At 46.1% G+C, this 18,125-nt stretch overlaps 2 protein-coding genes across 2 annotated transcripts; both read left to right on the forward strand.

Annotated features, from left to right (window-relative positions):
- The first annotated feature begins 4,922 nt into the window (after nucleotides 1-4,922).
- LOC134617442 (protocadherin-8-like) lies at nucleotides 4,923-8,904 on the forward strand. Its single transcript, XM_063462686.1, has 3 exons — nucleotides 4,923-7,606; nucleotides 7,733-7,958; nucleotides 8,070-8,904. The coding sequence occupies exons 1-3, from the start codon at nucleotides 5,159-5,161 to the stop codon at nucleotides 8,420-8,422; spliced, it is 3,027 nt and encodes a 1,008-aa protein (XP_063318756.1). The 5' UTR covers nucleotides 4,923-5,158; the 3' UTR covers nucleotides 8,423-8,904.
- A 1,078-nt stretch (nucleotides 8,905-9,982) lies between these two features.
- LOC134616920 (leukocyte cell-derived chemotaxin 1-like) lies at nucleotides 9,983-17,672 on the forward strand. The gene is made up of 7 exons (XM_063461997.1): nucleotides 9,983-10,361; nucleotides 10,835-10,975; nucleotides 12,073-12,213; nucleotides 12,765-12,878; nucleotides 15,679-15,829; nucleotides 16,215-16,333; nucleotides 16,995-17,672. Exons 1-7 carry the CDS (start codon nucleotides 10,290-10,292, stop codon nucleotides 17,214-17,216), a joined length of 960 nt encoding a protein of 319 aa, XP_063318067.1. The 5' UTR covers nucleotides 9,983-10,289; the 3' UTR covers nucleotides 17,217-17,672.
- Nucleotides 17,673-18,125: the final 453 nt, after the last annotated feature.

An 18,125-nucleotide genomic window follows, 5' to 3' on the forward strand; every position in this document is an offset into this window, starting at 1 on the left:
TTTCTGCATTTGCTATAGAACAGACTTCAAAATAGACAATCAAGCTGCATTATTACACTGCTGCCCAAAAATATTGTAAATGTGACATAAACAATTATACCATCCATCCATTTTCTTCCACTTATCTGCAGTTGGGTCACAGGGGCAGTAGCCTAAGCATCTGCAATCTCGTTCTTTCAGTCACTACCCAACGCTCATGACCTCAGGTGAGGGTAGGGATGTAGATCAACTCAGCTCTCTCTTCACCATGACGTACCGGTACAGCGTCCGCATGACTGCAGCTTCGGCCCCAATCATCTGTCGATCTCTTGCTCCGCTCTTCACTCACTCATGAACAAGACCCTGAGATACCTAAACTCTTCCAGGGCACCAACTCGTTCCTGTCCCAGAGTGGGCACTACACCATTTTCCAGCTGAGGACCATGGCTATAGATTTTAAGGTGTTGATTCTCATTCCCACTGCTTCAAACTCGCCTGTGAACTTCTCTATTGCGAGCTGGAGGCCAACACCTGATGACTAACTAAGCCCAATAAGACTCCTTCTTCAGACTTCAGATTGATGGCTCTCTTCTGGGCTTACCATCACAACAGGCACCAACCACCTTGCACCCGGAGCTCCTTGCAGCAGCCTCAGCCATGGAGGTGCAGACCATTGTCCATTCTAACTCAGTGTCCCATTCCTCAAACTGAGAGTTGAAGATCTCCTGAACTGGGGCCGCCCCAGTCCACCCTCACTATATGTTTAGGTGTGCCAGGACTATCCAGCCAGCCCGTTCTCATCCAGCATGCTCCCCCACCACCTCATCCAACTCACCACAATGTAGTGATCAGCTGATAGCTCACAGCTGCACATACCCAAGCTATTTATTGAGGTCAAACTCACACACTAACACAGGCTCCCTCCCCAATATCCCCCGAGGTAACATTCAATGTCCTGCTCGTCAGCCTCGATAACCCTGACCGCCACCAAACACACAATAATGCCATGAAAACAAATTTAAAAAACTATGCAAACATGGCCACTAACTTTTCATTCTGAAAGCCTTCACTCTAGATGTAAAACGAAGTCAGTACTTTATTTTAATTACATGGTATCTGTATACCTTTCATCTCCAGAATAATTTGGGCAGAAAATAAATTTCACTTCACTTCAACTTGCAGACTTCACTATATGCTGCACAGACAGTGTGGATCCTCTAAACTAAGTTTGTGGGATATGTTCTTTCAAGAAATGCAGACTAAACTGTTGTTGTTTGTATTTACTTACACAGCATGTCTTGTAGAATTTACTGGAGTCAACACCGAGTACTGCTGGAATTCCTTTGAGGACAACAGCATAGTGCAGTCATATTTCAAGTCTACAAACACAAGACAGGAAAAGATCAGTAAAGAAACAATTTCCCCAAGCCAAAGCACAAATCAAAAAGAGGTAAAACAGGTTGGTATAAAGTATGATTAAACTTCAGCATGATTAATATAAATCACACTGAAGATTACTAACATATTGGAAAACTAAAACACTTACAGTTCAGTTGATGTTTCTGTCCAACCGCTGCATTTTTAGACTTGTAAGAGTTTGATGTAATGTGGAGAGTGCTGGTCCAGAGCCTCAAAGAAATCTCTTTCACAGTCTAATGATTTAATATTTAATGGGTGTGCAACCATTATAGCTTACAACATAGAAAGTCAATGTACAACCAAATTAGACTAGCATGTATAGCACTTATTAATAAAAAATAGTCATTTAAAAACACCATCTACTACTGTATCTATATGTGTGGTACTGCCACCTTCAGCTTAAGCCTAAATAGATATGTGTTAAAAAAGACCACCTAAATTAAATGTAATTATTACATGCTTGTTTAAAAAAGTTTCAAATAAGCACAATGTCCAGGTAAAACTTGTGGCAGTGCTTATATTTTACACTGTGGCAACAGTATAGAGTAAATGTACTTAGTTACATTCCACTACTGAAAAGCAAAATTTCCATCTTATAGCTTAAATAAACTGAGTTGATCACCTTTTTTGAACAAGAGTTACTGGTAACTTACTTAAACTGAGTGATGATAACAAGTTGATAAAAATTGAGTTCAGTCTACTTAATATTTTTAATTAAACACAATATTAGGTTTTACAGTGTATAAGTGACTACAAAACATGTGACCACAAATCAAACCAAACAGAACAAACTCAGATTTATCATATAATGAGCTTAGACCCATATACAGTGCCAACCTTCTCATTTGTTCCTCAACAAGGAACCATATGGTTAAGTCCCACATGTCCTCTGTGTTATGCATAAATGTACATGAGGGAGTTATCACTGTTCGAAAACCCACAGAAGTTCTTTTAATAAGTTCTCGAGCATCCCAGTGTTCCCTGCAACTAACAGAGGAAAATATGGGAATCTTATCTGAATGTCCCACATGTGCTCTGTGTAATGCTGCAGTGTAAGCGTAACATAACCAAACTGGAACATCTTCATAAAGGGCTCCTTATCACGTGACAAACTTAAACTCATATACCGGCATTCTTATTACTTCCTCAACATAATATTCTTATCAGTGAAGCGGTACTCTAAGCATCCTGAATGTTACCTATTCCACCGTAACTACAAAATAAAACAAAACGGATTGTCCTACAACAAAAATAGACTCATATGATCTTGATAGTGTCATTAATGGGAAAGTTTACTAGATGGCATAAATGTCCTCATCATAACGTTTTTATGTAACTTTAAAGTAACATAGCTGCAATGCCTTCTTAAAATTGCATAGGGAACTAATAGGGAAGTAATTTGCAAAACGTCCCTAATGTTCTGTGAAGGTTCAGGATGTTTGTCATCTATAAAGAACCTTTACAATATAGAAACTGGAACAATATGAGTTGTAACGCTTTGAATAAAACCTTTTTATGGTAGTTAGAAAGGTTGATTATGTACTTATTACACAAAAAAGTGAATACATAATTTTGTCCAGACCTTTTATAGAGTCTGATCTGTCCCCGAGGGTTCATGCAGTCAAAGGAATTTAGGACATCCTGGGTGTTGTTGGTGCCTGATTGGAAAGTGTTACCAATATTTCTGTAACAGCCATGTAGCTTTGCAGTAATTCATCAATCACAGAGTGATGTGCGCTTATCTTTTAGGACAGGCCTGACTGTGTCTAACTCTGCAAGCTGCTTGACTGGATGTAGTCCATTCAGGTGTCTTCTATTTGACTTTCTGTGGCAGATGGGTTCTTTATAGAACATGCCAAGTGATATTAGCTTCCACTGCAAGGCAAGTGTTGCCCCTGAAAAAGCGTGAGGGGGAGAGGAGGAGGAGTAGGAGGGTGAATGAGGAGAAAAGAGAGCGAGAGAGAGGGAAAGTGAGTCCAGTGGGCGAGAATGAGAAAATCCCCTTAAAGATCCGTGACGGGGCCCGATCCCTCTCTCTAAATGTATTTTAATAGAAGGGACCCTGATGTCCAAGGCAATTCATCTCCCATCTCCATGTAATGAAAGGAGTCATGGGGAAAGGGGGGTGGAGGGGATGGTACAAAGGCTGCATGTGGCTTTGCCTCATTATGCTGCAGTTAGGCGAGGGCTGTGTGGAGGTTGCAGGGGGTTAGGGTCCCCACAACCGACTCAGGGGGCCACAATACCGGCATGGATGCCTGCAAAAGGGAGGCCCTGCCATGCCATTATCCCACCGCTACTAACGAGGGCTTCATGGACCTTTGATATAATCTCACTATTGAAATCCTGATAAATCCCCCCCGCGTTTACAGCCAAATCCCATTTGTAACGGGTGTGTGTGTGTGTGTGTGTGTGTGTGTGTGTGTGTGTGTGTGTGTGTGTGTGTGTGTGTGTGTGTGTGTGTGTGTGTGTGTGTGTGTGTCTCGTCCTCACCTGCGCCTCTCTGTTCTGGCAGCCGAGGCCAAAGAGAGTCGTATGTTAAATCGGGATGTTACACTGGCTTTAATTTAAAAAAAATCCCCCCGCTCTCTCGTACAAGACATCTCGTGAGAAGATCCGAGCTGAGACAGATTTAGAATAAAAATCGATGCTTCAGTGGATATAGTCCGTTTCCCGCCTCAGATATGATCTGATAGGAAAACAATTACTGGATTACAACACACAGGGGGGATGAGTGAACATAGGGCAGAGGAAATTTAAGGAATTTATTAATGAGAATTAAAAAAAAAAGAGAGAGCCCAAAAAAGGAAAAAAAAAACCGAGTCTCTTACTTTCAGTTAAGCCACATTTCTTTTTGAGTCATTCGGCACGCTGAGCTGTGTCAGCATAATGAGTCTATCAAAAGTAAACTACGTGAAATCCTCTCTATCCGTCTGAGCCCCTCAGTGCCAACACAGAACAAACGGTGTCATGTTTCCTGCATGTGTTAAGTTATTCTACTGTATCAGAGATGGAGAGGTCACTGGGGCAGTTCCCCCTCCCCACCACCACCACCACCACCAGTGGCTGCTTCCACACAGGACACGCGTGCCTGATGATCCGAGCAAACAGCGTTTGAACATAAATCCGTTCATACTGAAATAAGGCTTGTAGAGGTAAAGCATCCCGAGCAGACACTCCTATTCAAATGCTTTGTCCTCTAGCTCAGGGACACTGCGCATCTCCGTGGCCCCCCTCCCCGCGTGTCGGTGCGCAGGCTCATTTAACAGCCCGAGGAATATAAACAAGCAAAGGAAACTATAGCAGTATTAAATCAAGCCCCGCGTTTAGCCCACATATTGGGAGCCAAGTTTCTCCGCACAGTCCAGGAATCTCTAAACAGGGTATAGAGGTCTTTCTGAAGTCCCCCCCTCTCTTTTCCCCCCTCTATCTCAAAGCCCGGATTGGTCACAGTGAGGCTCATTTGCATGCCTCGCCGTATAAACCCTCCTGCAGACACTGCAGCCCTCTTGCGCTGAGAGAGCAGCACACCTCCAGTCGAGAGAGAGCGGAGCGCATCCAGAGTGCGCATTGAAAGACATATGGAATATTTATTGCGGGCTTTATCTGAGCAAAAAACAACCCCGGAGAGTTGATTAGAGGGCGGGAAGAACTCTTGTTTTTGTTTTTTTTTCTCAGGTGCGTTTGGTTTAAACTTTGAATTGGACTGAGTGAGGACGCTCTGCTGAATTTCAGAATATTTAGGAGAGAAGGTGCCAAGATGGGAGAAACAGGGTGGAACGGGCTGTTGGTGCTAGTGTGCGCCTCTTTGATAAGCCTGGCTGCTGTCACGCACGGAAAGACGGTGAAATATCAGACATTTGAGGAGGACGCACCGGGGACGGTGATTGGAAACTTAGCCAAGGACACTTCCTCCTCTGCCTCTTCTTCCAGGAACAGTTTCAGGATGATGAAACAGTTCAACTCGTCTTTCATCCGTCTGAGAGAGAGCGACGGGCAGCTGACCATAGGAGAGAGGATAGACAGAGAACGGATCTGCAAACACACCCTGCACTGCCTCATCGCTTTCGACGTGGTCAGCTTCTCCAAAGAGCAGTTCAAGCTCATTCACGTCGAGGTGGAGGTCAAGGACATCAACGACAACTCTCCCGAGTTTCCCCGGAAAGAGTCGAGTCTGGAGATCTCCGAGAACACAGCGGTGGGCACCCGGATCCCCCTGGACTTTGCCGTGGATGAGGATGTTGGGACAAACTACATCCAAAGCTACCAGATCTCTGTTAACAGCCACTTTTCGATCGACGTGCTCAGCAGGGCCGACGGGGTTAAATATGCGGAGCTGGTGCTCATGAAGGAGCTGGACCGGGAGACGCAGGCTTCTTACGCGCTGGAACTGGTCGCCATGGACGGCGGCAACCCGTCCCGCAGCGGAACGACGCGCATAAACATCAAGGTGAAAGACTACAACGACAACAGCCCGGTGTTCGACAGGAGCAGCTTCTCCGTGGACCTGCCCGAGGACGCGCCGGTGGGCACCCTCTTGCTAGACCTGAACGCCGAGGACCCGGACGAAGGGCTGAATGGTGAAGTGGTGTACGGGTTCGGTCACCAGGTGCCCCCGGAAATACGACAACTCTTCAGAGTGGACAGAAAAAGCGGGCGGCTCACTCTGGAGAGCCCGGTTGACTTTGAAAGTAAGACCACATACGAGTTTGACGTCCAGGCCACTGACCTGGGTCCGAACCCGAGCCCGGCCATCTGCAAAATTGTCGTGCAGGTGCAGGACGTTAACGACAACGCGCCGGAGATCTCAATCACCCCGATGACGTCCATCACGGCGGGAATAGCGTACATAACCGAGGCGGCAGCCAGAGAGAGTTTCGTGGCTCTGGTCAGCACCTCGGACAGAGACTCGGGCGCTAACGGGCAGGTGCACTGCACGCTGTACGGACACGATCACTTCCGACTGCAGCAGGCGTACGAGGACAGCTTCATGATTGTGAGCACCAGCCCGCTGGACCGTGAGAAAATCCCCGAGTATAACCTCACAGTGGTGGCGGAGGATTTGGGCTCCCCTCCCTTCAGGACCATCACTCAGTACACCATCAGACTGACAGATGAGAACGACAACGCGCCGGTGTTCAGCAAGCCTGTGTACGAAGTGTCGGTCGTGGAGAACAACGCGCCCGGCGCGTACATCACCACAGTAGTGGCGCGGGACGTGGACATGGGGTCAAACGGGAAGGTCACTTATAAACTGGCGGACACTTATTTCATGGGCTCCCCCATTTCCACCTTTGTGTCTCTAGACCCTGCCAGCGGTTCGCTTTACGCGCTCCGGAGCTTCAACTATGAAGTTATGAAGCAGCTGGAGCTCCGAATCACGGCCAGCGACGCCGGCTCCCCGCCGCTGTCCGGCAGCGCGAGCGTGTACGTTAGGATAGTGGACCAGAACGATAACGCGCCGTATATCACTCAGCCGGCGCTCAACAACGGCTCCGCTGAAGTCCTCCTGCCCCGGGACTCACCGAGCGGCTACGTCATCACCCGCGTGGAGGCTCGGGACGCAGACGAGGGCGTGAACGCGGAGCTGTCCTACGGGCTGGCCACCGGCGAGCCCTCCGTGTTCTCCGTTAACAAAGCCACAGGGGAGATCTACCTGAACCAGGTGCTGAGCCAAAACGTGGACGAAACCCTGAGCGTGACCGTCACGGTGAGTGACAACGGGAGGCCCGCACTCACCTCCACAGCCACGCTCCACTTCCTCATCATAGCGGGCTCCCCGCCGAGCGACAGAACCGTGTACCAGCCGGGCGGCGGGGAGGAGGTGCACGCGCAGTGGGACCTGTCGGTGGTGATTATCGTTGTCCTCGCGGGGAGCTGCACTCTCCTGCTGCTCGCCATCATCCTCATCGCCACCACCTGCAACCGGCGTAAGCGGGACAAGAGCGGAGATGACAGCGACTCGTACGGGGAGAAGGGCACTCTGGAGCGGGGTAGGAGCCACGTGGTGGACAACCCGCTCCTGCCTCTCCACGGAGCCGGGGGAGAGGCGGGTTTTGACGGACAGTCGTACAGCAGCCAGCCAGGGGCGTTCACCTCGGCTCACCCTGGGGGCAGCGACATGTGCTCGGCCTCGGAGGACGGCAGCGAAGTGCCCTGCGTGTATGACTCAGACAACAACAGCAAGCTCCGGGGGAATAAACACGAGGTGAGATGCACCTTTGGGACAAGCGTTCTGGGGGAGGGTGGGGAGGAGGAGGTTGCACACAACAAGCAGACACTAACCTCTGTTTTTCTATTCTCTCTCTCCACGCCCCCCACCCCCCTCCTGCAGGGCTACTCTACTCTGCCCGGGTATGGGAATGGCAAAGAGGCGGTGAGGCCCATCACCATCTGGAAGGGCAACTCTTACACCACCATCTCTGCCAGGGACCCAGCCTTCAGTGGCAAAGACAGTGGCAAAGGGGACAGTGACTTCAATGACAGTGACAGTGATGTGAGTGGAGACACTGGCCTGAAGAAAGAAGGGGCAGCAGTTCCTCCCATAGGTGGCCAAAATGGTAAGAGCAAGAAAATTAACTCAAGCTAAAATTATCATCAGATGAGATGTGAGCTAGGTGGTGTGCACCAATCTGAATCTAACCCCACCTTCTTACCCTCCTCTCTTCCAGCTCTGTGGGCTTGCACCAATGAGTGTAAGGTCCTGGGTCACTCAGATCGCTGCTGGAGCCCCTCAGCAGTGAGAGCCAACGCAGCCCCATCTCCGGCCCCGACCCTCTCTTCCTTCAGCAGTCTCTCCAAAACGGCCTCTCTGCCCCGGGATCCTCACCGCAGGGACAACTACTATCAGGCCCACATCCCCAAAACTGTGGGTCTGCAGAGCGTGTACGAGAAGGTGCTGCACAGGGAGTACGACTACGTTCTGGTCACTCCACCTAGACCTGTGAGGGTGCAAGAGATCAGCGATATAAGCATCCCCGTTTACACCCCGACCCCAACACACTGTCCCAACAATGATGACTAAAATAGACACACACAGCCCTAAGCTCACTTGCAAGGAGTGTGTTCAGACTTTTAATTTATGATTAACTGACAATGAGAACAATGTAACTATTTGCTGTGGAGAGTGTGCACATGTTGATGTCCCAAATTTTCATTTGTTTTAATGTAAAAGCCACCTTTGAAGTCCATCCAATCACTTTGTGACAACTTGCTGGACTGGATGTGTATAATATGCAAGATTTGTACATAGAGAGATTTTTATTTTTATAATGAAAGTATAATGAAGCAAAAGATGTGTACATATGAATTGTAATTATCAATCTTTATGCATGCTTGCTATTTAAAACGAAATGGCCCCAGAATCTGGTTTCATGGAGGGCTGGTGACCAATAATGTATCAAGTTGACAACCACATAAGGAAACGGACTTGAATGCAATAATTAAATAACTGTAAAGTCTTTTTTATCATCACAATACGCTGAAAGGAAATAAACTTTAAATTGTTCTGAAAAGTGTGAGTTGATTGGTAATGAGGGCAAGCAGGATCATTGTTTTTTGGTGGGGGAAGCGTTGGGTTTTGTGTTTTTTGCAGGAGCATCAGTCTTGTAAAAACCAACAGGTGTCGCTGTTATTGCGGTAGTGAGCCTCTGTCCTTGCAGCCCGCTGAAGAAGGTCAGTTAAGTTTTTCCCCCCTCTGTGAATACGATTTTCGCTGGTGAGATGCCAGAACAGACGCCAAGGTTTTTTTCTTTTTTCTTTTTGAGCAAATCACTCTCATGCATATCGAGCAAAGACCTCCATCGTTAGTCTGTGCACTCTTTTAGGCACTTAATAACTACATTTATTTTAACGGGACCTGCATGCTGATAGCACACATGAATTAAAGATATGTTCAGGTTTCCTTTATATAAATCATTAAAACCTGGAGAGCGCGCTTATGTGTGAGGCTCATACTGACAGGGGCTACGCGTAAAAGCGCGTCTGCTGTTTGTCTTCTGAGCTTCCATACATCAGAGGAGCCTAAGAATAAGTTTGACGGTGCACACAGGAATCCAAGAGCACCTGTGCTTTTTTCCTTTCTTTTCTTTTTTTGTCAAAGTACATGAAGTCCTTGTGGGGGAAAGCTTTCCTGTTATCCTGTCACGATGTTTTTTGTCGATCTGCCAAATGCGCACCGTGCGCCCCTTACGTAATCCCATCATTATCATTCATGGATTCGGAGCTTTTTTTTCTTTTTCCTTTTTTTTCTTTTTTAATAACAGCAACCACAGCCCTGGACGCAGACAGGGGAAAATGCGGTGGGAATCTGTCCAACAAGCTGCTGCCTTTGCACAGTGCCATGTAAATACACCGTCTCCAGGGTGGGAAAGAAAAAAAATCCATGCGACATTCCGCCAGAGTCACCTTTGACCCCGAAACAGTCTGTAGAGGCTTTGAAAAGCAGCGAGAGGGAGGAGGGTACGGTGTGTGTGTGCAAAGGTGATACGGGGAGACAACCCTATCCTTCCCTCGTCCTGCCGAATAGATCTCACGGTCTGAGGTTGTCACAAAGTCATATTAAATTCTGAGGATCGGAGCAGGAGTCAAACTCATGCAAGTTGCATGAGCAGCCTATACGAACTTCAAAGAGGGGGGGGGAAATCATTAATTTATTTTTTTTTTGACAGAAGGTATAAAACAACTGGCTCATAAGAGGTTACTGCATGTGATGGTCATCAGCTGGAAGTTTTAGTTTTATCTGTAAAGTCAGGAAACCTTCAGCACGACAGCAACAGAAAAGTGGACTTGAGTGCCTGCGTGACTGAGGAGTGTCTATCCTCCCCCTCCCCTGAGAGAGAGGAGAGAGAGAGAGAGTGGACTGGGGTCTCCTCAGGTGTTTGGCTTCAGTCATGGCTGAGAACTCAGAGAAAGTACCGATTGCCTCGGCGGGACCAGAGGACCTGCATCAGTTCATGCCTCCGGTGAGTTGTACAGTCCAGCCCGCCTCTCTGCTCCATGATACAGGCTATCCTACGTGTGTTTGTGTGTGTACGGGTTCTTACTATGTTGGTGGGGACCAAAATCTGAAATTTACTATACTGGTGGGGACCAACAGCTCTCGTGGGGACGAAAATCCAGGTCTCCATGGGGTTGAAGGCATTTTTCACACTCAAAATGTGGTTTTAGTGTCAGGGTTACAATTAGGTTATGTTTAGGGTAGGAGTTAGGGTTAGGCATTCATTTTTAATGGTTAGGATTAGGGCAAGTAGCTATCAATGGGATGTCCCCACAAACATAGCAAACCAGACATGTGTGTGTGTTCAAGACCAAAAGCTGGATAGATAACTTTGAATCCCCTAACTGCTGCACATCCGTAACGCTGTGTTATCAAGAGTTAGCTGTGCTGTTGTGCCATGCTCTCATTTTTAGAGGGTTGCTTGTTTTTTCACCTTAGGCGTACTCCGCCTTGGCGGTCAAACCCGCCGCCACCGGCCGCCTCCTGAAGGCCGGGGTCGCGGTGCTCATAACCGGAGCCCTCCTGCTTCTGCTGGGAGCCGTCGGAGCCTTCTACTTCTGGAACAACAATGAAAACCATGTAAGAGTGATACTTTACTGCTGTTATATATATATATATATATATATATATATATATATATATATCATATCATATCATATCAACTTTTAAACTGTATGAAAATATGATCTTAAACTACCTAAAAGTTATTTTTCAAATATAGTTAACACGCAAGTGAATATATGGAGCATTCCAGCTCAGAATCTACTTTTTTTATTTGCATATTCCAAGATCTATTTAGGTATTCATCAGATCTTTATATTTCTAGGGATTGGGTGCAGCACAGGCTCCAAAGACCATTCCCTCTTTTATCCATGCACAGCCACCAAACACCCATTTAAAACAAGTGTCCCTGCTACCAAAGAAAAAAACAGCTCCCACACTCTATAAAACTAACATCCCTTAACTGAAGATATTGTTGAAACAAGCTGTTTGAAATTAGGAACAAGTGAAACGTAGTCATCACTGGTAGTTTTTTCTCCTTCTTCTTCTTCTTTTTAAACTTGTTTAAATTAAAAAAGTCTCTGCAGACTAAAGCACTTCTTCGAGATGGGTTATTTTTGCAGTGTAGGCAAACAGTAAAAATGTAAATGAAACACTCCCATTTCATGGTACAGTTTGAGGCAGAGCTTGGTGAATGGAGGCGTTGTGTGCCTGTGTGTGTGCGGGTGGTGTATATAGAGGACCCTTGGCTGGGTTGGAATGAGGGGTGGGGTTGTGGGAGAGTTTTCAGGGTCCAGCTGATGCTCCGGGGGCAAGAGGTGTAAGAAATGAGAGGCCAAATTTTGCTTTCTGAGTGTGTTTTTTTCCCAGTAAGAAGTTAGAAAATGTTATTAACGCATGATGGAGAGGCTCTGTAGGCGGGTAATTACATTACTGGGGAGCTGTGAGGGTACTATTCTTCTGATGAGCATTTGAGAAGGAAAAAAATGAGGTGGTATGTGCGAGGAGAAGTCACGGGGTAAGATTAGAGACGGAGGGAGAGTGAAAGAGCGAATGCCTGGGGTGGGGTGAGTCTCAGGACTTTCATACCTTACATGCCAGTCAGAAAAGCTTGTGTGTGTGTGTGTGTGTGTGTGTGTGTGTGTGTGTGTGTGTGTGTGTGTGTGTGTGTGTAGGTCTACAATGTCCACTACAGCATGAGCATCAATGGCAAAGTGGAAGAAGGTTCAATGGAGATTGACACTGCCAATAACATGGAGAGATTCAGCACCGGCAGCGGAGCAGACGAGGCCGTGGAGGTCCATGACTTCGAGATTGTGAGTTCAGGTCAACGTAACCAGATGAAAAATATATATATGTGTAAATGTGTATCAGGAGGCTGTTTAAAGCATCAGAGGGAAAGTCGATCAGACTGGTCGAAGCCATCAGCTCATTATCACGGAGCAGAAATTAAGAACAAGCAGGCGAGTTATCCCCTCAGGGGCAATCAGTGTCGAGATGCACTGTCCCTCCAATTTTCATTACGTTCAGACTGGTGGTTTTTGACCTTTAATTAAAGTGCCCCAACCAGGCCAATCAGACTAGTGAAGCAGCAGTTTTAGCCTTTTATGTATTAAAATTTTGACCTTTTTAATCACAGTGTCCCCTGTGATTGTATTTTCTCAATCTGAGAGAGTGCTCACATTTATGACTGCCCTAAATTCAATCAAAACCTGACAGATTTTATTTGTGATATGTTTGTGATGGAAACCGTCAGACTGTCAAGGGGGGAAATAGGTTAATGTCCTCAGAAGTTAAGTTAGGAGGTGTAGTGTACATCTTTTAATTTGTGTCCCCCATTCCCTGGTTTTTCAAATTCTTTATCCAGGGAATCACAGGGATCCGGTTTTCAGCAGGAGAGAAGTGCTACATCAAGACACAGGTGAAAGCTCATCTACCAGACGTGGAGGCTCTGAACAAGGAATCAATGACGTTTGAGCTGGTGGGTTGATTTTATGCTGTATGTTTTGTTACCAACAGCACTTTTTTTCTCAGTACAGGCCTACCTTTAACTGAAACACTCAAGAATTTGTGTTTAGTTATGCCTCCGTATCTTCCAGATGTCAGCGGTCACTTTGGACTTGCGTCTTTGGGCCATTTTTTTTTTCAAATAATAATAATTTAAATTATAGTGAATTATTTTTCCTTTACAAACAAAAACTCCTCTCTCTTCCTTCATTCAAATAGTGAGGCAGTGTCGTGTGCTGGTCCATCACATTGGTCCATGCTACTGTATTGCAACTCCAGTTTTCCCATGAAATTATGGCCACACCTTTATGACCTTCAGTAATCTCCAAGTTTTTCTTTAGAGTACCAGCTGTTGCAAATTTTAAATCATGCCATGAGATGGGTGAGGTTTCAAGTTCTCAAAGAGTGGTCTTGACCCATATTTAAAGGGTGTTTGATATAATCTGAAACATCATAAAATTAGCCTGAATCATTGACAAAAAACCAACCAAACAAAAACTGCATATATAAACAACAACACAACATATTGTGTTGCTCTCACTTCATCCTTGAGCCATCACAGTTGTGACATATTATGCTAGTTTGTGATAAAACTGGCACGATATGTCTAGTTTAATCACAGATACATCATGCTGTGGTGTGTAGCTTAGCCAATTAGCAGGCAAGCTAGTGGATAGGTATGGAGAAATATTTGAATCAGCTGTTACAGTCAACTGAGCAAAAACCCAAAGCAGTGAAAGCTAGTGTAAACATTACGAGGGCTTTCTTTGTTCCGTGTAAATTTGAGAGCTCCTCTGTTATATGAGCAACCACAAAATACAGCAGCAATCCTGAGGTCCCCCACAGGGTCAGCAGTTATTGCTTTTTTGCTCACTTCTCCAAAAAACACCGTCACTGAGTCTGAATTTCAGTGTCACTAACATTTGTGTAAAAATAATGTCAAATTAATAGCATTGCTTAGTTATAGGAAAGTAATTAGTATACAAAACAGTACACTAATTAGTAAATGATAGATGGGGAAAATGCTAAGCTAACGCTACTAATATTAAAGTTGCAAAACTTTACTGTGTCAAACGTTTTAGCATTTAACTTAAAGTAGCACTGCTCGAGCAGACTTACAGTTAGCACACTGTTTTATCAGACAGGAGCAAACAAATTTGCCTCTTTGGTTCTTGAAATGATTTGCATTATTTTTACTTACTTAAAACATGACAGCTAAAAAGAGAAACATTTTGGGAGATAATATGCTAAAGCAATATTTCGAATTACTCAAAGCACTTTTCACTACAAGCAACATTTCCCTTTTCACACATATTCATACAACACTTTATTCTCAAGCGCTTTAACTGCCTTCTCATTCAGCCTGCTTTGAATCAGTTCAAATCAGGCAAAGCAAAGATTATTACTGATGTCACCAGTTACACTATAAAAAGCTTTCATAAAGTATCTCTGTTTAGCGCGCTGTGTTCATTTGATCTGATGCTAAAATCGTGAAGCGCTCTCCAAGCCACATATGCGACTTTTGTGTGTGGCTTCCCATCATATAACTTGGACTTTATTAAGATTTAGAAATAAACCCAGCAGGTCTTCACTCAATATGAGGATTGTAATCACCAGTGCCACAGCTTGTGATTGTTCAATTGAGGCTGTCTGATAATTAAAATCATTTAGTTCTGCATAAGCCTCACATCCACATAAATCCACATCAACCAAATCGCTCTCATGAGCACGCGGCTCATACACGCTCGCCTGTGCACGCGCACACTGGCGTGCACAAACACAATTAATTATCACGCAGGGCTGCTCTTATTGCCTCTATCTGCCTCATAAACGATCATTTATTTCACGTTTGCGCTTTTGTGCGTGTTTGCGTTATTGCCTCTCTTTGCCTCATAAATGATTATTTGGACGTTGTGTGTGTGTGTGTGTGCGTGTGTGCGTGTTTGTGTGCATGCATTTGGAGACATGGAGATGTTGTTATAATGGTTGCCGTGGGCTGGTCATTTGCTATAATTTAGAGTGATGGCAAATATGGGTTAGATAAGCAGACACACACACATCTCCTTCCAGAGAGAGAGAGAGTGGGTCAGATAAACTCTTATCAGTCAGTCGAACAGTGAAGAAGGACCCCCGCTTTTATTTGTCCCTCCAGCAAATCATTTGAGCTGAGAGAACAAACACACACACACACAAACACACACACACACAGAGCAGCGCTTCTAAAAGGTTGGAGGATAACAGTCCATAAACATGTCTGTGGCTAGTGCAGCGCAGCCCTCAGGAACAAACGCCTCTGGGCAAATTCATCCCCACAGAGCCGCCTCCACCCCACCCCCACCCGTGCCTCACCTGCCCCTCCTTACCTGCAGGCTGTGGATACAGAGTATGTATGTTTATTCAGTGTCTCCTCTGCAAACCTCATTAGTTTATCTGCAGAAACCTGCAAATTTAGGACATCCAGTCTCTCCTTCTCTTCAGAAGCTGATGAGTTCTGACACTGTGTGTACAGCGAGATGTCAGCGCAAAAGGGAAATGTGTACACTAAAGCCTCAAGGGCTCCCTTTTTACTACTCTGTTTTATGTTCACATAAAAGCACTAACAGCGCAGTATTAATTCAGATTAGACTTGGGCAGGATGCAGAGAGTGTGGACTGTTTAAAGCATAACAAGATACATGAATGAGTGTGATGTTACACCTTTGGCAGCCGTGTGTGTGTGTTTTGAAAGATTTTTACTTGCATATCAGTCTCATCTGCTTTTCCCACCCAAAAAAGGAGGATGAAGTGATCCCGGCCAAGTTCGACGATGATCTGATCTGGGTAGCGGCTGAAACGCCCCTCTCGGACTCTGGTTTCCTCAGCAACAAGATCAAGGACTTGTGCGGCGACCTGCCAATCTTCTGGCTCCGTCCCACCTTCTCAAGTAGTAAGCAAACAGATTTTTCAGTGGTATGGATTTTTTTTAAAAAGACAAGAAAACAGTCATTTTTTCTTGTTTTTACAAAAAACAAAGAGAATATGGGTCAAACAGTCTCAAGCATTCTCATTTAACATCGCTACAGAGAGAGAGAGAGAGAGAGAAAAAAACAGACTATAAAGAAAGAAAGGCAGAAATCCTTTTGAAGTTTCTGAGCTGCTGAGTGTAGAATTTTTAGCGTGCTGAGAGGTCAAAAGTTCTCAAAACACAATTTTCGTTCTGCCTCAGCTGCGGACTTCAAAATGCTGCCTGAGAAACGGCTGTGTGCCACATTAGTGCCATTCTGCTCCTAGATTTGGTCTGCTGTCAGATACTGAGAGTGTGATGTGTGCAGGCGGCCAGAGGAAGAGGAGGGCTGCCCCCCGTCAGCGCCGCCAGGCAGCTGGAGCCGCAGGTCAGGAGGAGGTGGAGGAGGACGTGGAAGCGGAGTTCAACCCTGAGAACCCCTATCAGGTGAGTCACACACACAAACGTGACTCACACGGTTCCTCTTTTTCTTCTTCTCTTGTGTTTACGTTGGGCCGCGGCGTCGCAGCTGTCCGATCAGATCTGAGGCCTACCTGAGACGGCTTTTCCCAGCGAGGGATTCTCACAGCTGTGCGAGCGGCAGCAGATGCCGGGGTCACGGTGGAGGGGCCCGGATTGTCACTGCAAATCTGAGTGTATGCGTGGGCGTGTAGTCTGTGCGTGCGGTTTTCTGTGTGTGGCTGTCCAAAGCATTCCTTTCAGCATTGAGGCTGTATGAATAATTCCACAACATCCCACCACCTCCTCCTCTTCAGCAGCCCCTTTGCCCCTGCTAAGCACACAGACTCCCATGCATACACACATGCATCCTCACCCCTTCATTACGGGCCCCACTTTCTTTTTTCCCTAATCCTCCACCCCAACCCCACCAAACCCACTCCTGACAACCACAGAAGGGGGTAAACAGCAAGCGCCGTTTCTGAAAAAAGAAAATATTTGACAACAAAAACCCACATCTGACAACATCCCCTCCTCCCCCATCACAGCCTTTCGGAAATCCATTTTTAATTGGTTTGAAACGAGCTTTTGCCGCCCTGCCGAAGAACGCCTCACTCTGACCGCTCTCCTCTCTTCTCCCTCCTCTCAGAGAGGCCTCGAGGGCGAGCAGGACATGAACATCGACCCCAGGCTGGACCACGAGGGCGTGTGCTGCAGAGAGTGCCGCCGCGGCTACACCCACTGTCAGAGGATCTGCGAGCCTCTCCAAGGCTTCCACCCATGGCCCTACCACTACAGAGGCTGCAGGGTGGCCTGCCGAGTTATCATGCCCTGCAACTGGTGGGTGGCACGCATCCTGGGTCTGGTGTGAGCCTCCCCGCCCACGTGAGAGATGGTAGAGTGCAGGAGGGGTGGGGGAGGAGAGATAGGAGAAGGATAAAGTTTAGAAAAGGAAGATGGTGGCTTCTCATCCTCAGCAGGTTGCTGTGACCACACATTATCAATGCATGGTAAAGAATCTAGGGCAGTCATGATCTCACACACACACACCATACTCTTGATTTCCATCAAGATCACACAGCTTATGATGTGCAGCTCTACACCACATAAAAAGGAAGCATGTAAAACTACCCGCATTTAGGAAAAGCAAGGTGAGCTTGTATTTTTAGAGCTGATAAGCAGCCTTTTTCATTAATTTTTTGCTTTCTGTAAATAAATGTGCCTTCAGCCAATAATAGCAGTCTTAACTCGCATCTTAAACGCATGTTTTCCAGCCCTTTATCTCTTTCGCCTTCATGAGAAGCTCTCATTAAAACAATGTACTGCACGCATCGTCTCAGAAACTTTCATCTCCATGTAAAGCATTGAAGAAGTGATCTCAAAGTGCAATATCACTGAATAAACTTTTTTTTTTTTTTAAGTAAACATTAAAGGCGTCCTCCTCTCTTCCTTCTCTAATTGACCAAATGACTTTCTAGCCCGTTTGTAAATACACAGCGTTCACATCGGCGAGTTTACTCGGGATCACCCTCTCTTCTCTTTTCCGCTCAAAAACAGTTTTGAGAAGTGTCACGTCTGGCAGCTGCTCCAAAGGGATGAGCAGAAAGAAGTTTCCAGAGTTCTTTAATGTGAGAGTTGCAGCTCTAGAACTCTTTAATGAGACTAAAGACTCTGTAGCCGTCACGCTCCCAGATCTTACCCACGATGCAAAGCGCTTAGCTCCTTTTGATGTCACGGAGCTGCCTCGGGCGGGGGTAGGGGGTAAGGATGGGGGCGGTGT

This window comes from Pelmatolapia mariae, linkage group LG18 (genome assembly GCF_036321145.2).
Source record: "Pelmatolapia mariae isolate MD_Pm_ZW linkage group LG18, Pm_UMD_F_2, whole genome shotgun sequence".
Lineage (NCBI taxonomy): Eukaryota > Metazoa > Chordata > Actinopteri > Cichliformes > Cichlidae > Pelmatolapia > Pelmatolapia mariae.